Raw genomic sequence first — 23,231 nt, 5'->3', positions numbered from 1 at the left:
TGGGGAAGGGGTGTATTTATGAAGCATTTCGAGTTTTATTTCCAATGGAAAAAGGGAGTATATGACATAGTCATAGTGTCATGGTGACATCATCAGGCTAGCAGCAGAGCACGCGGCGGTCGCGAGCACAGACGCGATCGACCAGCTCTCGGCCGGGCAACGTGCGTCGTGCAGGTAGGCGCGGCGCAGGAGCTGCACACGCGCCTGGCCGGGAGAGGGCACAGGAGCTGACAGGGACGTTGCTCGGCAACCATGCTAGTGCCAAGCTCAGCGTCCGGAGACCCGCGGTGGGCGAGAGTGGCGGCTGCAAGTAGAGCGAGCGACGCCGCTCGGATCGGAGAAGGTAGCTCACGTCACGTGTAGCGTCAACACCTCCTCTTTTCCCGCTGGGCCGATGTTGGCGCTCGCAGCGGCGAGAGGACACGAGGAGGCGGCGGCGAGCTAGCGTAGGTGTCACCAGCGACGGGAGGAGCGCAGGGTTCGCGAAGGCTCGGTGGGATCAACGGCTCGATCGACGTTGGCACGGGAATTGGACGGTTAAGAAAATACAGGCGACGTGGCCCAATAAGAGGCTAGGAAAGATTAGTAAAGTGGCAACTTAGTGCGCAAGCTATCATACGTAGCCGCCTGTCTTCTCGATCGATCAAGAGCAACTTACAGTCTAACTAGCTAGTATACTAACTAATATATCTAATGAAACCTGCACTAGCTTTCCAGTGCATATCATCAATGTTACTTCAAAACTGACAGGAACATGCTGGAGTATAGGGGTGTCTAGATAGTTTAGCAGCTTAGGGGTTGTGCTAGATATAACCTACTCCCTTGGTTCTAAATTATAAGTCACTTTAATTTTTTTGGTAGGCATCAAATTTGTTATCTAGACATACGTTATATTTATATACATAGCAAATTCGATGTACTAAAAAAAATCAAAGTGACTTATAATTTGGAACGGGGGAGTGCTAGTACTAGTGGGAAAAGAACACATGGAAGAATAAATTCATCTAACTCTAGCTAGGTATAACGTCCAAATCAAAGACGAATAATGTCACAAACAAGCTAATTAAGCTAAGAGAGAACTGATTGTAACTAATATATGGTGCTAGCATGTGTGTATTTCTAACGTTCTAGTTATGTTTTTTTTTCTCGAAACCAATTTCCGTTAATAAGAACAGAAATATTCTAGTCGTGGTCATCTCGAGGAATAAATTAGTTAATAAAGATAGCTCATGTTCTTAACGCATATCCTTATCTTTGTCCTTGTCCTTAATCGTACAATCAGCATCGTTTATCACCACATAATATCACGACAAATTAGGAAGCTGCTCAGAACTTGGTTGCCAAGCATACTACTCTTGTTCACTGACCCACATCAATCCCTGAAGTCGTTCCACGGAAACACACCTGCCTTTGCTATATATGTCTACCGATTAACAAATGGGTTCCATCATGTCAGATCAACAGCAAGTAAGCCATCACTGCTATGTGTGTTTTGATTTTCAGGAGGACACCTGGACTTTTTGGGATTCATTTCAACGAATTAACTCATAGAAAAATAATAGTCGCCTTGTTGGTTTCTCTAGACTAAAAGAGAAAATAAGGGCGTCTTTGGCATAGTTATAGATTATTGTAGAAACATATTTCAAATCTAGATTCCCTTTAGAAAGTTTTTCAAATAAATCAGATTCACTTTGTGAACCGTTTAGCCGGTTTCTTGAAACTAGGTTAATTATGAGTGTTGCTCCAGACTAGTACAAAAACGAGAATGAGTTACAAGTGATTCTTTTAAAAAAAAACTGGCAGGAGCTCTGCCTCTCAATTAAGATGGAAAATAGAGTTAGCTACAAGTTATTCTTCTTAAAACATTTCTCTCTTGTGACGTTGGACATCGATTCCAGTGATTATGCTAAGGATCTAAAACGTATCTTGCTGACAAACACACTCTAAATTACCTTGGGCTCACGTGGTGGAACTCACATGAAAATTAAATCAGAAAGATAATTGATTTCTTGAGCATTTTAATATTTTCCTTGCCGGTTCGTGACTCACCTAACAATTTTAACGCTAACACTACAAAAGAAAACGATTTTCGGGGACAACCTCTCTGATTAACATAGATGGGCACATCTAGAGACTGTATTTAGGGACCGCCTCTGTAAATGGTCATGCGGCCTCTAAGAAAATCTCCACCTATGAAAATCATTTACAGGCGACCACCTCTGAAAACCATCGATTACCGGTTTAGGACACCCTCTCTGTAAGTTTTTTTTTGAAAGATGGTATCTTAAGACAGTTTTAAAAGCGGGCATCTTAAGATGTCCGTCTCTAGAAATGACTATTAACAGTGACGGTCATTCTAATTGTTCATCTCTAAAAATTGATTTTCAGAGACGGATATCTTAAGATTTCCATCTCTATAAATAATTGCATGGAAAAAATAATTCATAACTTTTCTCTATGAACTTGGATCCTATCTCATGCATGTTGTGTGTCGTTCGCCTTCGTTCATTCATTGACCTCGAGGGGTCAAGGTCAAGTCTAGCTCGGTATACATGTTGCCGAAGGCCTGCAGCCAATGGTGTGCTGACACGTTCTGGCACATGCATGGGTCGTTTGTTTTTGCTCCGAGATTAATTATATTGCTGGTCGGTAGTTTATTATTACCGCTGCACATAGTAGCCAACACAGTCTAGTAATTAGTGTAGGGGGCTCATCCACCTCGCTCTTTCTCTCCTTTTTTTTTTTTTTTTTTTTCCTTCTTTTTCTTCTCGCTTCTCTTTTCTTGTTCCACTTCACCTATGTCCAAAACTTGTAGGAGAGATTTAGGGAGGCTTCGGGTAGGGCCCCGCTAAATCCACATAGTAATATATTTGTTTCTACAATAGATACAAATACTTTATTGCAAGTAAGTACTCCATATATATTTGTTCCTAAGTATAGGACGAACTGGACATCATATATGCATGGTTGTTACTAATGTCCAGCTTGTACTACAAGTATGATGATAATAATGATGATGATAATAATAATAATAATAATAATAATAATAATAATAATAATAATAATAATAATAATAATAATAATAACAATAATAATAATAATAATAATAATAATAATAATAATAATAATAATAATAATAATAATAATAATAATAATAATAATAATAATAATAATAATAATAACGTTGCTGTATCAAAGCAAGAGGATTTGATTGCACCCAATCTATGACATTATTCATTATATATTTATATATGAATGGATAGATACTAGTTACACAGTTGTTTTTACAATAAAGGTACACCAACAATTTGGACAGTTTTTGTTTAGTAATGTGTTGCGCGTTACATATAAGCTAGGTTAGGTATACACATATGCTTATGACCAGGACTTGCACCAAACATAGACACTGATATATAGCGACGTATGACCATATGCTTTGTTTCTTACCCAGCTAATTAATAAAGTTCATCACATGCATGATCCAAGAAGTTAAACCTCACTTTTCCTGTACAAATAATCTAGCCAAGCCAACAGGCAACAGCCATATGATTGGAAAGTTCTACACCCTCTTTTTCCAAAGTTGAATTTCTCGTACTACTACTTGCCAAGAGTTTGGTCCTCAATAAATGGAAGCTAGCAGACATACCCACGGTGGACTCTAGACATACAAGTAAATCACCTTGGGCCCCTTGGATTGTTAGTGGAAATGTTTGGTAGCCGCAGTTAGGGGGTGTTTGGTTCACCTAGTAGCTCCTAAATTTAGTAGCTTTTAGTCCATTTAGTAACATTTTTGCCAAACACTATGACTAAATATGACTAAAAGGGCTTTAGTCCTCTCTAGTAACTCTGGAGTGACTAAAAGTGACTAAACCATTTAGGAGGGACTAAAGTTTAGTAACCCAAACCAAACACCCCCTTAGTTTAAGCGTGCTTGACCTTGCAACTATCGCTACGTTTTTGGTCGTCTAGTTCGTGAACCAATGAACAATAGCTATAAACTTACTTCAAGGCTTGTTTGGATACCCATGTACCCATCTCAATCTATGTGTGTCAAAGTGGTTTGATATGAAATTTAGTTTAAATTCCACACCAACCACCCCAGCACAGGTGGATATATATACAACTACTATCCTGTAGCTGGCTACAAAATAATTTATTCTGTAGTCACTTTGAGTTACGATAATTACTATATTAATTTACGAGATTATAGTAACTCCTTACTAAGTGGTTTACTATAACGTTATGGTAAATATCCCCATGTGTTATAGTAACCCAACTATCGTAAATATATATTGACATTATCGTAAATTAGTATATAAAATTATCATAAATGGAGGTGGCTACAGAATAACTTATTTTGTAGCTGGCTACTGAATATACTCTCCATAACTGTCGATGTTTGACCACCGATAGCCTGCCACGGGGGTATCCGGGGCAGTATGTTCGGGTTTCGGCGTATGCAGAACTCGATGGTTAACGCAAGAGACAGTCGATTTATCCTGGTTCAGGCCCTCGATCGCAGATCAAGTAATAACCCTACGTCCAGTCGGTGTTAGCTTTTGCGTTGGATTGATTATGAAGTGTTGTATTGTACAATTGTTCTGTTGAACTCGCTATCTAAGGAGCCCTGCCCTCCTTTATATAGTTAGGAGGTCAGAGTCCTAGTCGGTTTACAATGAGAATTCCTAGTAGGATTACGAAGTAACACTGCTACTAAGATTACAGGGGAAGAGTCCTAGTTAGACTAGGTCTTCTTTCTTCCTTGCGGGGTATCCTGTGGGTCCCACACTGACAAGCCCCCGAGCACTTCATGATTGAGATTTGGAAGCCTCGTCTTGTTCCTTTAAGTCTTGTTGAGCAGGAACAAGCGTCGTCCGTGTGCTTTCTTGATTGAAACCGTGTAGCGCTTCGTGAGATCTTTGCGTGGTGTGTACCTTTTTGAAAAAAAGTACTCCCATATGGATGTAGCCCCCGAGCCTCTTGCTGTTTGGCACAATGAGCTTGAGGGTCTTTTCTTGTAACCTTCCTGATTCTTCGTCGAAAGGCTCCCCGACTTCTTTGTTGAAAAAGGGCTCTGATTTAGCTGTGTTCGGGTCCTTTTTGTCTTGTGGCCCTGACGTCGTCTGTCTTGAAGAAGCATTCTGAGTGGTGTGCGCTTTTTTGGAGAAAAAAGTGCACTCACTGAGTGTAGCCCCCGAGCCTCTTGCTATTTGGAACAAAAAGTTGGAGGGTCTTGAATCTGAGTTGTTTGATAGAACTGTATACCTCTCCTTTTGCAGCCCCCGAGCATATATCCGGGTTGTTTTGTTCAGGAAGAACTCGGAAGCAGGGTTTTGGCATATTCTCTGGTAGTCTGCTATTGTCAGATGTAGTTGTATGGTGGTGGTTGAGTGTGAATGCCTTTTGTTCACGGGTTGTACTGTGTCGGTATATTCTTCCGAATATGCCCGTCTTCGAGTATTGTTCCCTCTCGCCTGAGTCTTCCATTATTGAGTCCTGTCTTTTCACTGTGTCCTTTGTTAGGCTTATTTTGTTGGTACTCCTAGTCCATGTGCACCGCTCCTTTGATCTATAAATACCCTCCCGGAGTGCTTGCTTTCATCCATTGAACATTCTGTTGAAACCTTTGTGATCACTAACATGGTAGTTTGTAAAGTAGAGCAGCCCCCGGGCGTGTTTCGTAGTTCCTGTGTGTCTTGTCGTAGTTGGGGGAAGTCTTGTGATAGGGATTAGAGGTAGGCTAATCCCGCGGCAGCAATGTACCAGGATGTACGTGGCGGTAGTTGGAGGAAGTCTTGTGATGTGGACTTCGTTCCTTCATCTGGCAGTTCTGGGTTGATCCTCGTCGCCTGTCTTGAGACTGTCCGGTGCAGATCAACACCATATCCAGCATCACATCGGTCTTGGGTAGACAGATGCCTGCCGGCCTTCTCTGCTCCATGTTGTCCTGCCGTGCTGCTGATTTCCGCCTTGGATGCATTGCGTCCGTCCTTTGAAGAAAACAGTGTAGCCGGTGGCGGTTTGTCCTTCCGAGTAGCAATTTGGGACACGTAGTCGTTCCAGAGCCCAGCCGTGTCCGTGTTCTTCTTTGCTACTTTGCTTTTCGTGGTACTGAGTACGTTGGGTCTTGTAAGATTTGTAATCTTCTATTTTTGAAGTCGCTTGTAATGGAAAGAATCTTGTCTTCTGAGTTGTTATTTACTTTTCTGCTGTAGTTCCGGTTGTTCATGATATTCTCGAGTTCTTTCCGTAAGAGCCAAGTTCTTATGTTCCTTGTGAAGTTGCCCTTCTTTTCTTCTTTGTTGACAGGTTGTTCTTGTAGTTATCTGATAACTCCGCAGTAGTGCTGGATGGATAAGTCTGAAATCTGCCCATTGAATTGTACCGTTGTGTGGATTTGTGCCCTCCGTCATTTTAGCTGTGTCAGTAAATGGACCGTTGCGTTCTCACATGGTGCTTTAACGGGCCTGGTGGGCCGTTTTTAACGCAGTAAAATCTATTTAAAGACCCTTCATCTTCTTCTTCTTTCCTGCCTTTCTCTTGCCTTCAAACCCTAGCTCTTAGTCATCTGTCGTCGCCATTACCGCCGTCGTCTTTAGCGCCGCTGTCTAGGCTTTCTTTTCCCCTAATTGCTTTTTGCCTCCGTTAGTACATGGGTAAGAAGAAAGCCGCAAGTAAGTCCCAGTCTTCTTTCGTGGACGAGGAGTCATCACTCTCCGTGATCGAGAATCAGGAGTTTGTTGCCATGAGGGCCGCCTAGAAGTCTTGGCCGACTCTGACAACCACCGAAGAGCAGCTCCACGAGCTTGTCAGCGATGGCTTGATCCAGAGCAAGGCTTTTGCTGAATGGAGAGTTCCAGGCGAGCATCGGGTCCCTGCTCCAGGTCCTGGTGAGATCGTTCTTTTTGTCTCTTTCATTCGCGCTGGACTTTGCCTTCCCGCCTCTGCCTTTCTTCATCAATTTCTCAGCTATTTTGGGATTTTCAGTCCTTCGTCTTCTCTCGCTTCTTTGTCGACTTCTTCTCAGCCCTCCATCGTGCCACCGAGTACCAAGCCTCAGGACTCATAGCGTACTGTTGGTGAAGTGGCTGCAGGGGCTACGAAGCTTTCTGGCGACGATGCCGCTGCAGACTTGGCTGCCCCGGAGGTGACCGTGGCCATTGCGTCGGGTCCTTCTGAGGGTTTGGCCTCGGCTTCCCAGGAGGTTGCTCTGGTCGTTCCTTCTCCGCCTTGGCTAGCCTCTCCCTCTCCTTCTCTTGCCTCCGGTGGTCTGCCTTTTGCTGATGACGTGGTGCAGCAGTTCGATGCCACTCATCGGCTATCGGAATTTAACTGCTGCCTGGGGAAACTTGTCGTCCCTTGTGACTTCTTTTGGAGAAAAGCTCCAGGTAAGCTTTTTCATCATTCCTTCTTCGGATGTTCGTTTTTCTTTGGTCCTTATTCTTTGTTTTTCTTTGTATCTTTTTGCTCAGTCCTTCTCTCATGATCATACCGACTTCTTTTTCTCGTCTGAAAACGAGAAAAAGTTGTCTTCAGAAGTGAGCACCTTGAAAGCTGATCTTGATCTCCTCTAGGCCGAGATGGAGGCTGAGCGTCAAACGCATCAGGATGAAGAAAAGTCTCTACGTGCCCGGGCTGTTGAAATCGAGAAGCAGAGGGATGTTGCTCTTTAGGAGGCTCTACGTGAAGGACTTGGAGGCCGTGAAGAAGGAGTGCAACGGTATTGAGGGTTATTTTTGTTTCTTTTTGTATTCAAACTTTCCTTTCTGCTGACTTGTTGTCTGTTACTTCGTCTAGCTCTCTGGGTTGAAAAGCAGAAACTCTCGGAGGGCGTTGAAGAAATGAAGACTCTTGTTCATACAAGTCATAACAAGGCTGAGGAGGTAATTACTCATGCTGAAGAGGAACTTGCGCTTGCTAAGTTGGTTAGGCGTGGAGCTGATAGAGATCTTGTGCAGGCCCAGAAAACCATTGAAAACTTGTCTGGCAGGTTGGCGACGGCTACTGAAAACTGGAAGGCTTTGTGGAAATCCTTTCGTTCAGTAGCCGACGTTCTTCGAACTCCAGCGGATGACGGGCAATCTTGGGCTCAGTTGATTCCTCGAATTCTGACTTGTTTCCAAGAGTTTGTGAAGAGGTGCGCTCAACTGTGTACTAAGAATGTTCTGGCCCAAGTCCGGGTTCTTGCTCCAGCGGCTCCTTTGTCCAAGATAGCAGAGGAAGTTGATAGTCAAGAATACATCGATGTTGTTGAGAGGATGGAGCCTGAAGTTGAAGACTTAGCTAGTAGGATAGTAGATAATCTCAATATCATTCTCCCTTCTCCTGATGATGAGGCTTGATGTATTTGACTTTTATTCCCGTGCCTTGTAATATGACATTATACTTCTTTTTTTTTGAATGAAGGTCTTTTTTGTTGATGTCTTCTTTGCCTGAATGCCCTGCCTATTCCTCGGATGATTTGTCGAGTACTTTTCTGTTCGAGTAAACAACTCGTTATATATAGATCTTTGTGTTGATGACCTTTCTTGATCTGTCGAGTGCTTGTCTGGCCTTCTCTTGTGCCCTGTAAACAACTTGTTATATGTAGATCTTTGTGTTGACGACCTTTCTTGATCCGTCGAGTTGTAAACAACTCATTATATGTAGATCTTTGCGTTCTTGGGTATCTCCAGTGTAGCCCCCGAGCCTCTTGCTATTTGGTGCAAGTAGCTGGAGGGTCTTGCTTTTGATATTGCTCTGGTCTATGCCTAGGCTTAGTTTCAGTTGTTTTGATTTTATTTCAGGTTCTAGCTTGTTAGCTACCCTCATCAGCGGGCTCAAGCGTCTTTTCAGCTATTTTGCTCTCGGCCGGGATGCTCAGGCGTATTTTCAGCCATTTTGCAATTTATTTCGGGTGTTAGCTTGTTAACTACCTTCATTAGCGGGCTCAAGTGTCTTTTCAACTATTTTGCTCTCGGCCGGGATGCTCAGGCGTCTTTTCAGCCATTTTGCATTTTATTTCGGGTGTTAGCTTGTTAGCTACCCTCATCGGCGGGCTCAAGTGTCTTTCAACTATTTTGCTCTCGACCGGGATGCTCAGGCATCTTTTCAGCCATTTTGCATTTTATTTCAGGTGTTAGCTTGTTAGCTACCCTCATCGGCGGGCTCAGGTGTCTTTTCAACTATTTTGCTCGGCCGGGATGCTCAGGCGTCTTTTCAGCCATTTTGCATTTTATTTCGGGTGTTAGCTTGTTAGCTACCCTCATCGGCGGGCTCAAGTGTCTTTTCAACTATTTTGCTCTCGGCCGGGATGCTCAGGCATATTTTCAGCCATTTTGCATTTAAGAAACAACTCGGATAGAGCCATGAGACATATGTTTGTCGAGAGATAATCATCTTTATTGATCATGAATATTGATGTGTTACAATGATACATTGCGGTATCTTGTTGATCATGAACGTTGACCTCTTGTGTCTTGTATACATATTCCCCCTTGAGTTGTTTTTATGCGTAGAATCTTCGTAGCTGACTGATGTGCCATGTATTGTTGACTTCTTTTCCATCTTCAGTTATGAGCTTGTATGTGTCTGGTCCGATGACTTTTGCGACGATAAAAGGACCTTCCCATGGACTAAGTAGTTTGTGTCATCCGTCGATTTTTTTTATTCTTCTTAGTGCTAGGTCTCCGACTTGTAATGATCAAGACTGTGTATTCTTGTTGTAGTGGCGCCTTAGTCCTTGGAGGTATTTCGCTGATTGCAGGGTAGCGTTTACTCTGACTTCTTCTGTGCTGTCGAGTTCTAATCTTTGGGTGTGTTATGCTTCTCCTTCGTCGTAGTGTTCTATCCTTGGTGACGTCCAGATCAGGTCTGCGGGTAGTACGGCTTCTGATCCATATACCAGGAAGAAAGGTGAGTATCCGGTGGCTCTGTTTATTTGAGTCCATAGCCCCCATACAACTTTGGGTAATTCTTTGATCCATTTTGACCCATAGTCTACTAGTTCTTCATACAATCTTGGTTTTAATCTGGCTAGTATGAGTCCATTAGCCCTTTCTACCTGTCCGTTGGCTTCTGGATGTGCGACTGATGCGTAATCTATACTGAAGCCACAATCCTATGCTCAACTTTTGAATTCTGTAGCTGTGAAGGGAGAACCCAAATCTGTGTTGATTCGATTGGGCATGCCGAAGCGGTGCATAATATTTTGGATGAACTCGACCGCATTGGCTACGCTGTATTTTGCGAGTGGCTTGTATTCGATCCACTTGGTGAACTTGTCGATTGCTACAAAGATGTACTCGAAACCGTCCTTTGCTTTCTTGAGAGGTCCCACTTGATCCAGCCCCCAGCAGGAGAAAGGCCAAGTGGGTGGAATGCAGATGAGGTTGTGGGCTGGCACATGAGCTTGTCTTGCGAACATCTGACAACTTTTGCATCTTCTGATGAGTTCTTCTGCGTCTTTCAAAGCGGTTGGCCAGTAGAAACCTAGTGCGGAATGCTTTGCCGACTAGTGTTCTTGAAGCGGCGTGATTTCCACAGCAGCCTGAGTGTATTTTGTCTAGGATTTGTTTGCCTTCTTCAAATGAGACGCATTTTAGGAGTACTCCTTGATGATGCGGCTCTTCTGTATAGCTTGTCTCCTACTAGGACGCTAATTCTTGCTTCTGCGGACGACTTGTGTGGCTTGCTGTTTTTCCGCCGGCAACTTACTCTCTTTGATGTAATCAATAAAAACCTGTGTCCATGAAGTGTTGATCACCTAGAATCTGGTTGCCTTTGGCTGTGAGTTCTGTGGTTGTCTCACCGGGTTGTTTGATAGAAGGAGCTGATAACTCCTCTATGAATACGCCGGGTGGGACCTTTGCCCTGTCGGATCCAAGCTTGGCAAGAACATCTGCTGCAATGTTGGAATCCCGCAGGACATGTAGAATTTCTAGTCCTTGGAAGTGTTTTTCGAGTTTTCGGATTTCAGCACAGTAAGCACCCATGTTTTCTTTGGTGCAATCCCAATCTTTGTTGACTTGGTTGATGACTACTGCTGAATCGCCGTATATGAGTAGTCGCTTGATTCCGAGGGTAATAGCCACTCTTAGCCCGTGTATGAGAGCTTCATATTCTGCTTCATTGTTGGTGGCTTGCCATAATATCTGGAGGACATACTTTAGTTGTCTTCCGTCTGGAGAAATTAGGAGGACGCCTGCCCCAGCTCCGCCTAGCTTAAGTGATCCATCAAAGTATATCTTCCAATGATCAAGGATGGCGCTTGATACGGGTTGTTGAATTTCTGTCCATTCGGCAACAAAATCAGCAAGGGCTTGAGATTTAATTGCTTTCCGCGGGGTGAAATCGATGTTGAGAGCACCGAGTTCAACCGCCCACTTGGATATGCGTCCTATTGCGTCTTTGTTGTGTAAGATGTCTCCTAGTGGGAAATATGTTACCACGGTAATCTTGTGGCTTTCAAAATAGTGACGAAGCTTGCGTGAAGTGATCAGTAGGGCGTAGAGTAGTTTTTGCACATGCGGATACCGGATTTTTGATTCTGATAGAACTTCGCTGATGTAGTATACTGGGTATTGTACTTTATACATGCGCCCTTCTTCTTCTCTTTCCACTACTACTGTCGTGCTGATTATAGTAGTAGTTGCTGCAATGTATAGCAGTCATGTCCTTCATCTTTCTTTGGAGGTGTGAGGACTGGTGAGGAGGTGAGGTATGCCTTAAGTTTCTTGAAAGCTTCATTGGCTTCTTCCGTCCACTCGTAACTTGTCTATCTTCTTTAGTAGTTTAAAGAAAGGCAACCCTTTTTCGCCGAGTCTTGATATGAAACGGTTGAGTGCCGCCATGCAGCCTGTTAGTTTTTGTACTTCTTTGATGTTTCGAGGAGGGCCCATCTCTGTTATTGCTCGAATTTGCTTGGTGCTTGCTTCGATTCCGCGATGACTGACCAAGAATCTGAGTAGTTGTCCTGAGGGAACTCCGAATACGCACTTGTTTGGGTTCAATTTCCACCTCCACCTCTTCAAGTTCTCGAAGGTTTGTTTTAAGTCTTCAATCAGTGTATCTGGGTTCTTTGTTTTTACAACCACGTCATCCACGTATGCTTCTACATTTTCGCCGATCTGATCACCGAGGCATGTTTGGATGGCTCTTTGGTAAGTGGCTCCAGCATTCTTAAGTCCAAACGACATGGTCCTATAGCAGTAGGCGCCGAACGGAGTGATGAAAGATGTCTTGCTTTGGTCCTGTTCTTTTAATGCGATCTGGTGATACCCGGAATAGCAATCAAGAAAAGATAATAGGGCAGATCCTGCTGTTGAATCAACTATCTGATCAATGCGTGGTAGCCCGAACGGATCTTTTGGGTAGTGTTTGTTGAGATCTGTGTAGTCAACACACATGCGCCACTCGTCTGTGTTCTTTTTCTGTACCAGAACTGGATTTGCTAGCCAATCCGGATGTAGAATTTCCCTGATGAATCCAGCTGCCATTAGTTTTGTAATTTCCTTTTATTTAATCGCTGCCTTCTTGTCGGGAGAGAATCGTCGTAGTCGTTGCTTCACAGGCTTGGAGCCTTCATTGATATCAATTCCGTGCTCAGCCAACTCTCTTGGGACCCCTGGCATGTCGGCCGGCTTCCAAGCGAAGATATCCTTGTTGTCCCGAAGAAAGTTGGTGAGCGCGAGTTCCTATTTTGCCGATAGGTGGGCACTGATGGTTGCTGTTTTTGTGGGATCACCGGTGCCTAGGTCGATTTGCTTCACGTTGGCTTCTTTTGGTGGTGCTAGGATGCTTGGTCTCTTAGCCGGTATCTCTAGTTCTTCTTGGCTTGTTTCTGCGGCGATAGTGGCTATTTCTTTTCTTCCATCGTTTGCCTGTGCCTTTGCTGCAATTTGGATCGCCTGTACGTCGCAGTCAAATGCGCGCTTTAAATCGCTCCGAAGAGAAAGAACTCCATTAGGCCCTGGCATCTTAAGCAACAGGTATGGATAATGCGGTATTGCCATGAATTTTGCTAGTGCTGGGCGCCCAAGAATTGCATGATATGAGGAATCAAAATCTGCGACTTCAAATTTGATGAACTCTGTGCGGTAGTTCGAGGGAGTCCCAAAGGTAACCGGTAGAGTGATTTGTCCAAGTGGCATTGCTGCCTTGCCGGGTACTATGCCATAAAAAGGTGTGCTTGTTGGTGTGATCATCCCGGTGAGTTGTAGTCCCATCTTCCTTAGAGTTTCTGAAAAGATGATGTTGAGTCCTGCTCCTCTGTCAATTAGTACTTTCGTGACAGTCATGCCGGCAATGGTTGGATCTAGAACCAATGGGTAATGGCCTACGTTTCCTACGCTGGTCCACTGGTCTTCTCTTGAGAATTGGATTGGGTACTCTGACCAGTTGAGATATCTTGGTGTAGCGGGTTCTGCGGCCATAATTGTTCGTAGCGCTAGCTTTTCTTGATGTTTGCTTCTGGAGTCTGGAATCCCGGCAAAGATTACTGCTACTGTCCCTCTGGATTTTTGGAATCCCTTGTCATCATGGTTGTCTCCTTCTTTTTTCTGATTGTCTTCTTTATTGTTTCCCTTGCTATCTTTTCTAGTGTACCTTTCGTTGAAGGTGTAGCAATTTCCGATGGTGTGCCTCCCGTTGGGGTGCAAAGGGCAACGCATGTTCTCAATGTCGTCATATCTTCTGGGCTTGGTAAATTTCTTTGATTTGTCAGCCATTGCTACCGTGTTGTCTGGACCTCGCTTTCTCTCCTGATGTCTGTTGTTTCGATGATTTTGCCTGTCCGGGTTGTCTCTGTTGTTCCTTTCCGGGAATCTTTCTTTCGCTTTTTTCTTCTGCAGTAATCATCTTTTCTACTGTTCTTCTGAATTCTTCGTTATTTCTTGGGTTTTCTTTGCAGAAGTCTTGGAATTGCCACCTAGCCACGATTCCGTGAGAGAAAGCTTCGATTACTTCTCGTTGTGTGATGTCATGTACTTGAGCTCGTAGTTCGCCAAATCATCGATAGTAATTTCTGAGACTTTCACCTCCTTTCTGCTTGAGTCCTTTTAATTCTGCGTGGGTGATTGGATGTGTAATAATTCCCGCAAAATTTTCACAGAAAGCTCTTTGTAAGTCTTCCCAATTTCTGATTGATCTGGGATTTAATTTGTCAAACCATTGAAGCGGCATGGTTTCTAGGGCCATGGGGAAGAACAAAGTTTTGATGTCATCGTCTCCTCCGGCTAATTCAATCGATTGTGAGTAAATCCTGAGCCATTGCTTCGGTTCGGTCTTGCCGTCGTATTTGGAGTGGTTGGACGGTTTGAACTTGTGAGGTAGTCGAATCGAAGCGAGTCTGTTTGCAAAACAGGGAAATCTATCGTGTGTTCTGGCTTCTGTATATTCTGATTCTACGCCCCCTTCTTGCCAACTGTCGTCTTGGTAAGAGTAGTTTTGTGTGGCTGTCCGAGTAGGTGCTCTGCTTTTGTCCTTTCTTGGTTGCTCGACTCGGTTATTTTGACTGTGATTTCTTCGGCTTCCTCCGTTGTGACTTCCACTTGGTCCTAGTCTTTTGAAAGCAGACTTCCTTTGATTTTGATCTTCCTGTTCATGAGATGTTGCCTTTCCGTCGTTCAGTTTTAAAGATTGTTGATCGAAGGAAATCTCGAAGCTGTTCTTGTTTCTCATTGGGATGTGAGGTCGCCCTGAGTTCTTCTAGTGCTTCCCGGATCTTATCGTAGGGAGTACTCGCTGCTCGTCCTTCTTCGATTTCTCGTTCTGATTTTCTTCTATTGTACTCGGCTAGGTCTGATTCATATTTGATCCAAGTGTCTTTCCGCTGTTTCGCACGGCGTTGTCGTCCTTGTTTCAATTTGTTCTTTCTTTCTCTTGCTTGCCTCTGGCTCTCAGTCTCACCATCGTATCCCTGGATAAATGGTGATATATTGGACTCGGATTCATCTGAAGACCTTACGTCGGGTGCTTCTAGGGGGATCAATGGTGATCGAGGACGGCGAATCATGAGTACTTCTCTAGCGTGAGTTGTTCTGTCACCGTCGTTGATTTCTGTACTGGCAGAGCTGTTGATGACTTCAGTAGAGGTCTCAAAGTCATAGATGGAATCTCCTTCTTGGTAGGGTAGAATTGCTGTTGTCGTGTCATCGACTAGTTGGGCGTCGTCATCCTCAGGAACGGTATCTGGCCAGTGAATGATGCAATCTTGAGATGTTATGGTTAAAACGAGACCTTCCTGGGCTCCCTTCAGTGGCATTCTAAGCATGGGATAAGTGGATCCTTCGTGCCATGTCTGATAGGATGTTGCCATGTTGTGAAGTCCGAACGGAAAAAGACCCGACTTCTTTGAAGTATTCTGGGTGTACTCCGAGTAGTATTCTTGACAGGTTGACGTCATGTCCCGGAGCTTTGTCAGAAAAGAACTCGGTTTTCCGAAAGAACTCAGATAAGACTTCGTTTCGGAAGCGGAACTTGAGTTTGAATCGGACACGTGAATTTGCGAGAACTGAGTCGGATTGAGCTGTGCGAATCTTCCGGCAAGCTGATCTGTCATTATCGTCGAAATAGGATGGTCCTGATGATGATCTGAATCTTCAAGGAGACGGCCTTGGAGCTTGCCATCGTCGCCTGCCTTGCAGATCCATGAACCGAAGATGAAGGTCGATCCCTTCGAGAAGATCATGTTGTCGAGGTCCATCAAGCTCTCGGATGCAAAGTCGCCGAAATCCCCTACCTGGCGCGCCAGCTGTCGATGTTTGACCACCTGATAGCCTGCCACGGGGGTATCCGGGGCAGTATGTTCGGGTTTCGACGTATGCAGAACTCGATGGTTAACGCAAGAGACAGTCGATTTATCTGGTTCAGGCCCTCGATCGCAGATCGAGTAATAACCCTACGTCCAGTCGGTGTTAGCTTTTGCGTTGGATTGATTATGAAGTGTTGTGTTGTACAATTGTTCTGTTGAACTCGCTATCTAAGGAGCCCTGCCCTCCTTTATATAGTCAGGAGGTCAGAGTCATAGTCGGTTTACAATGAGAATTCTAGTAGGAATTACGGAGTAACACTGCTACTAAGATTACAAGGGAAGAGTCCTAGTTAGACTAGGTCTTCTTCCTTCCTTGCGGGGTATCCCGTGGGTCCCGCACTGACAATAACATTATAGTAAACCACTTATTAAGGAGTTACTATAATATCGTAAATTAATATAGTAATTATCATAACTCAAAGTGGCTACAGAATAAGTTATTTTGTAGCCAACTACAGGATATATATATATATATACTATTTTGCTATAATACACCTGTGTACATCCTGTATATAGAACGCACCCAGGCCGTCAGTCACACCAACTTGGAGCAACCAGCGCGCCCAAGCGAATACATGCATGCATGGAATTTTTTGTTGGTTCGAATCTTTAAAACAAATTTTCTCCTAAACCGTAACCCCGAGTGACAAACCGTTTGTTGCATCCAACTCAAAAAAATATTATGAGCAAAACTAGATCCAATATAGATATATTTTTTATCCTTTAAACGAGTTGCATGTCAATGTACTACCGATTGCAACTCTGTCTACCACCTAATTGCAACTGGTTATAACTCTGTATATTATATGCATCTGGTCACTATAATCACGCCAAGTTGCAATTCTGAGTTGCAATCATATCTGAGTAGCAACTGTGTTGCAATTGAGTAGTAACTAGTTGCAATCAGTAGTAATTGGTTTGCAATCGGGTAGTAACTTGTTGCAACCAGTAATAATTGTGTAGTAACGAGTTGCAACCAGTACTAACTGGGGTTGCAACTGGACAGGTGTATCTACCAACTAGGTTGCAAGTGAGTACTTGCTAGTTGCAATTGAGTACTAACTGGTTGCATTTCTATTCAGTAGGAGTTGCAATCATACCTGGTTACAATCAGAGTAATAACTGGGTTGCAACTAAGTAATACAGCCTTCATTGCAACCAGTGCTAAATACGCTACAACCAAGTTGCAGTTGTGTTGTAGAAGTGCTTACAACTCATAGTACAACATATTGCAATTACTTATTTGAAAAAAAACTTCATCAAATACCGTCTTCATTGCAACCAGTGCTAAATACGCTACAACCAAGTTGCAATTGTGTTGTAGAAGTGCTTGCAACTCATAGTACAACATATTGCAATTACGTATTTGAAAAAAAACTTCATCAAATACAGTCTTCATGGATCTCGTTTTTTTAAGCATATTTTTTTCAACAACCTACTTCAAACAGATCTAAAATCGGATATGTGGTTTAGAAGATATCGTATTTTTTTCATTTGGAATCAACAAAAGATTCCATGCATGCATGCTTCCTGGTGGGTGGGTTGAGCTGTTAGGTGGCATCACATAGTTGATTGTCTTCATTTAGTTTTGCATGCAGGAGCGTGGACTTACCTCGCGATCGCCGCTCGCCGCGCTCCGCTCGTCTCACGCTCGCGCTCGCATGTCGGGTGCACTTACTTCACAAAATGTACCCAGGTGCATTTTAGCCTCGTCCTATATATATTGAGACGCGCAAGCACAGTTGGAAAAAGCACCGCCGCCGCTCCCGACAAGCCACACGGCCTTGCCGTCGGCTTGCTCCAGCGGCGGCGCAGCGGGAGAAGGGAAGATAGCGTGGTGGCGGGCTACTAGGGTTTGCGTCGCCAGGGCGAGGATGGCGACGTGTTTATCCTCATCTGTCTGGCGAGCTATATATGTCATAGAGGTGGTAAAGTTTTCTTTGGGTAACATATCATGTGATACCATGATGGAGCTCAATAAATATATATAGCATACCATCCATTTTAAGATGGCATAGCGAGACAACCAAAGCATTATTTGTAGTTTATACAATTAGGCCAGTAAAGTGTTCAAGAAAAAACAAAATACAATATATAGAAGGCAACTTCTATCTATCTAACACATTCCTCGCCCGGGCGACCCAGACCCTAGCCCACTGCTAGCCTATCTCCCCCTCTCCCGGCTGCGCCGCCACTGGACAATGAAGAAGTTCTGAAGCTTAGTCTTCGTAACTTTTTTTAATCCTTAAGCTCTCTTTCTCGTTGTTTTTGCTTCTCTATTTTGAGGCTTTGAGCCTAAGAGCTCATGTAACTTTTGGCTGTGTATATCCCAAGCGGATATAGAGGCTGGATTTTATATCCTGTATTTAAAAAATCTAACACATCCTCGTTTGCCTCCCATTTTTTGTCGAATTATCTCGGTAATCTTGACGATGGCGAAGAATATCATTCTATATATCACCGTCATTCCACAAAGGATGGCAAGGTTTACCCATTTCGAGTACCCCATCTCCACCTCCAACTTATACTTGAGGACTTGAATGCCACTAATGGTGACATTAGACTCAATGAGCTGATCACTTGGGAACGACAGTCCCAAGAACTCATTCTTGTAGAGTCCTTGCACCGCATACTTGTGGAAGGAGATGTAGTAGCAAGGATACTTCCATACTGGCTTTGGGAGGTCACTTGGAAGGCGGAAGAAGCCGCCATTGAGCATCATCACCCCTTGAACTCCAGCTCCAATGATGATTCCCATTAGGAAGTCCGGAACAATAGCAGCGATAATCATCATGATGCTCTCCACTAGAATGCAACATATGCCAAGGACAATGACGAAATAGGTGAAGTGATCTATGCCTTTTGTTAGTCCAGTAAGGTAGTATAACATTGCGCCGGGTAATACAGCAATGACAGACAGGTATGGAGTAGCTGAGAGGGTGTTTGAGATCACAAATTCTGAGACGCCGTAGTGGCCACTCAGCCTCTCCTTTCTGAAGACCTGACCCAATGGTGAAAATGGTGGTATTAAAAATGTGCGCAGACTTGAGGTATTAACAATAACCAATGTGCCAATAAAAAACAGAACCTACTTTGCACTGTAACTAATTGGTATATATATAAAGGGCAAATATATAGCATTTCATATTGGAAAGTAGACCGCACTAGTTTATATATGATTGGTCGACTTGCTAGAATTTCTTATAATTTTGAGTAAAAATATCTTCCAACTAACTTTGTCATGTTTATTCTGAGACCTGATTGAGTCACCTGACGATAATTTTGAATAAAATTTTCTTGAGCAAGAAAGCCACTAGCTTTTCACTTTTGGGTGAGTGAAGAATTAACCTTAACGTCCTCTACGAAAGACGGAAATCCTCCAATGGCCATAAAAGTTAAAAGTGCTATTGTATACATTATTACTTGACATCGATCCTGCAAAATCCAAGACATTATCACTTTTTCAGATAGAGTAAAATGACTATTTCTATATAGCCCTACCTTAATCAGTTTACCTGGATAGAAGTGTAGCTGTAGCTATGGCCAACTTGGTAGAAGATAGTGCCAAGACATGCGCCAATGCCCATATAGATGGCCAAACGCATCCAGTAATATCCTATGTCCCTGAGCATATTCAACAACGATCTCCTTGTGAGCACAAGGAGCTTTGTGTTAAAACTTGCTTGTTCTCTCCTCCTAAATGAAGCGCCCTCCTACAATAATATAGGACGTATTAGAGAGCATTAGAGAGTAGTACTAATTTCCAATGTTAATCAAAACATATCCTTAGATCGGTGGATTACATTCCTTATATATTGCTCTTCAATCGCGCGCTGCAGTACGTTTTTTTAGTTGATATTGGATAATACGGCTGTGTACCATATGCGGGTGGGGTGGCAGAGGCTAGAACTTTGTTCCTTATCTAAAAAATTGGATAATACGGCGTTTAACTTACCATGTTTTTCATTTCAACAATGTGGTCTGTTGTTTTTTCAAAATAACTGGAGGATCTGTATGCAGTCGCAAGGATGTCTATCGCTTCAGCTGCTGATTTCCTGTTAGCTTTAGAACTGTCCACAGTTTCCTATATAGTATATATGATGATATTAATTAGATAAATGAAAAGTGAAGTTGCACTGAATTTGTAACAATTCATAGGATCGAGTGCGTACATATACCTCATCAAAGTCTTTGTTGATTGTTCTCAGGAAGTGATCTGACGGGCTTCTCAGGTGTGGACATGGAAAGCCGTTCAGAGTGAAGAACTACATGCATGCAAGGAACGAGCTAGCACAAGTCAGCAGGCAGCACCTAACAATCCCTTCGGCTAAGACGTCGAAGCAGGGTCGTCACCTCGGTGGCATCAGAGATGGTTCCAAAGAAGATCGCCTTCCCGGCGGCGAGCAGGAAGAGGCCGTGGAAGAGCTCGAAGACATCGCTGCTGGGCTGGTGCACGGCAGCGACGACCGTCATGCCGTCGCGGGCGGCGACGCGCGCGATGTGGCTCATGACGTGGTAGGAGGCGGCGCTGTCGATGCCGCTGGTGGGCTCGTCGAGGAAGAGCAGGCGCGGCCGCGTGAGCATCTCGATGCAGATGCTGAGCCGGCTCCGCTGCCCGCCGCTGATGCCCTTGGTGATCCGGCCGCCGATGGCCGTGTCCATGGCGTCGGCGAGCCCCATCTCCCGGATCACCCGCTCCGCGTGCGACCGCTTCTCCGGCAACGGCATCGTGTCCGGCAGCTGCAGCTGCGCCGAGTAGTACACGGCCTCGCGCACGGACAGCGTCGACATCAGCACGTTGTCTTGGGTCACGTATGCCTTTGTCGTATACATTAAGAAAAGTTAACTTGTAAGTCCGGATTTAGGGCGTGTACAATGGTTCCTAAATAACTAGTCTAGGAGAAATTCTATTGGCTATCAAAAAGAGAGATCAAATAGCTAGTCTAATATGATCTCCTAGAAATAACTCATCTTTCATATCTCACATAATTCTCCACTGCAGTGTTCTTTTTTTATTATTTCTAAGCCTCATCTAACTAACTATTTGCAAATTGCGATTGAGAACGCCCTTACACACACCGACACACACCAACGTTACGCAAAAAGATTGCAACCTGTATTTATAGAAAAACTTTTTTTAGAGAACGGAAAACTTGTTCCAGCTTGTGCAAAAGTCTTGCACCAACCATTCATAATTATATCACACTCCCTCCATTTATAAATAAATTAATTCATATAGTTGTCCTAAGTTATTTTTTTTATATTTGACCGAATTTATAGAAAAATGTATAAATATTTGTGACACCAAATAATGGGCTTGTTATGAAAATACAGTTTATACTTACGGTGTATGTAATGATACTAACTTGGTATCATAAATCTTGATGCTCTCTTCTATAAATTCAGTTAACCTTTTTAAAAAAAATTAACTTAAGAATGCTCTAAAAATTAATTTATTATTTAGGGATGAAGGGAAGAAAAGAGCTGTTTTCTTTTCTTTTGTCTTACCGAGGTTCCATAGGCAAGCTTCTCCTGCCGGCCACTGATTAAAATCAGCCCTGTTTTATTCATGCCTGGTCCTAACCTTCCTGCAGGGAAACGGTAATAATGTCCAAGGTGGGTTACACGCAGTAACCAAAATCCAAAGTTTACAGTGCCTTGCATTTTTATTGATATGGTGCAATGCCAATATTATTTTTGATGAGGCGTTGAACAATATAAATAATGAAAAAAGGGATTCCTCTGTTTCCAACACGAATACCCCGCCATGCACGATTATGTTTCCTTTGAATGAAATAATATAATATAATAAAAATAAAAATGATACAGCAAATTAGAAGGACCGTTCCGGTCATCAAATCAAATTAAAACTAAGTTCATGTTTGGTAGAATTTCACCAGCTCCAGATTCACCAATCCAGTCTGGATCCAATTTTTTTAGCCAAACGCTTTTGGATTCGGTAGCTCCAGCATGGATCTACTCCACCAAAACGGTGGATTTGTCCCAGATTCACCAAATTGGGGTCGGGCCGGCAAGGCACGGCTGCCTCATCGGTCCGGGACATGCCCACCCATGTGTTGCACGTACGGCCCAGGCACGACCCTATAAGGCTCGGGCCGTACCGTGTCGGCCGAGTATTGGCCAGGAGTCGAGAAAAGTTAGGGTTTCCTTTCTTTATATATGCGAAGCGATGGGTGGAATGGGCCTTTAGCCGGCCTGCATAAATCGGGCGTGGCATGCCGTGCTGAGGGAGCAGGCCAAGCCCTCTCGTCGGGCCGGACTGGCACAGGCATGATAGTCATCGAGCCGTGCCGTGCTCGTGGGCCTCGTGTCCTTCGGCCATCTATAGCAGTCCACAATAGTGCGTATGTATGATTGGTGTTGCTTGTGTTTTGGCCGGTCTGTTTATGTCATCGTAGACAGTAAGTAGCATATAGACGTACGGGGTAGAGAGACCGATGAGGTGACGAAACACGGACGCACCTGCGAGGGTGTCGAGCAGCGTCGTCTTGCCGCCCCCGGACGGGCCGATGATGGCCAGCACCTCCCCGGGGCGCGCGTGCCCGCTGATCCCGTCCAGGATCTTCACGTCGGGCGCCCCGCGCGGGCCGCCGCCGGCCACCGTGACGTGCACGTCCTCCCACGTCAGGAACGCCCTGGGGTCGCCGGCGTCCGCAGGTGGAGCCACCAGCTCGCACCCCGATCCGGGGACGCCGCCGCCGGCTGTTCCGTTTGACGACGGCGCGCCTCGCTGGCGCCGGCCGCCGGCAGCAGTAGCCCACGCAAAGATGCCGCTCCCGAGCGACCACCACCGACCTCGGCCGCCAGCAGGCTCATGATGAGCGGCGTCTTCGCCGCACCCGAGAGACCACCACCGACCTTGGCCGCCAACAGGCGGATGATCAGCGGCGTCGGCCGTGCCGCAGCCCCAGCGCCACCATAGCAGCCGCGGCCGGCCCGGCGTCGACGCCCACCGCGGCAACAGCGACGTGGCCGCCATGGCTACCGTACCTAGCGTCGTGCCGACTTCGAGCGAGGCTGCGTCGTCCTTCCCACGCTCGCCGGCCGCGCTCACCGCCCTGCAGTACTCCACTCCACTTGAGGCCTTGCTTTGGCCTAGAACGCTAGGTAGCTCTGATTAATATAGGCAGGCGCGTCATGACGGATGGTGATCGAACATTACAAATTTGTAGCGGCGGGTCAAGTATGGAGTTATTCATTAAGAATTAGCCAAACCTCAAACTTTGTACTCAAGATTTGCTCCAATTGAGAACGCTACCGTAATACGTAAAACAGCTATGTCAAAAACGTGCATTTTACGTGATAACTACAAATTTTACTAGTTTACTAACTACTGTCCAAAAAATCAGGAAAAAATATTTATGGGTGTAATTTGCTCCAATAGATCGATGCCATTCTTTTATATACAAAATTTGCAGAT

The 23,231-nt window shown here is 44.5% G+C and overlaps 1 protein-coding gene across 1 annotated transcript; it reads right to left on the bottom strand.

Moving 5' to 3' along the window:
• Positions 1-17,747: 17,747 nt before the first annotated feature.
• Positions 17,748-22,913, bottom strand: LOC136487317 (ABC transporter G family member 1-like). Its single transcript, XM_066484472.1, has 8 exons — positions 22,274-22,913; positions 21,299-21,378; positions 20,144-20,608; positions 19,969-20,055; positions 19,746-19,874; positions 19,306-19,503; positions 19,139-19,225; positions 17,748-18,791 (listed from the first exon to the last, which is right to left on the bottom strand). The coding sequence occupies exons 1-8, from the start codon at positions 22,788-22,790 to the stop codon at positions 18,144-18,146; spliced, it is 2,211 nt and encodes a 736-aa protein (XP_066340569.1). The 5' UTR covers positions 22,791-22,913; the 3' UTR covers positions 17,748-18,143.
• Positions 22,914-23,231: the final 318 nt, after the last annotated feature.

Source organism: Miscanthus floridulus, chromosome 10, assembly GCF_019320115.1.
Source record: "Miscanthus floridulus cultivar M001 chromosome 10, ASM1932011v1, whole genome shotgun sequence".
NCBI classification, from domain to species: Eukaryota; Viridiplantae; Streptophyta; class Magnoliopsida; order Poales; family Poaceae; genus Miscanthus; species Miscanthus floridulus.
Note: the sequence above shows the minus strand (reverse complement) of the source record. Positions and strands in the feature narration are given on the sequence as shown.

Excerpts from the sequence above, each read along its gene's own strand:
- LOC136487317 (XM_066484472.1), bottom strand. The coding sequence starts at position 22,790 with ATGGCGGCCACGTCGCTGTTGCCGCGGTGGGCGTCGACGCCGGGCCGG. Across the intron at positions 19,504-19,745 it reads TTGTTGAAATGAAAAACATG|GAGGGCGCTTCATTTAGGAG; the intron begins GTAAGTTAAACG and ends ATATTATTGTAG. Across the intron at positions 19,226-19,305 it reads ACAGCTACACTTCTATCCAG|GATCGATGTCAAGTAATAAT; the intron begins GTAAACTGATTA and ends TGGATTTTGCAG.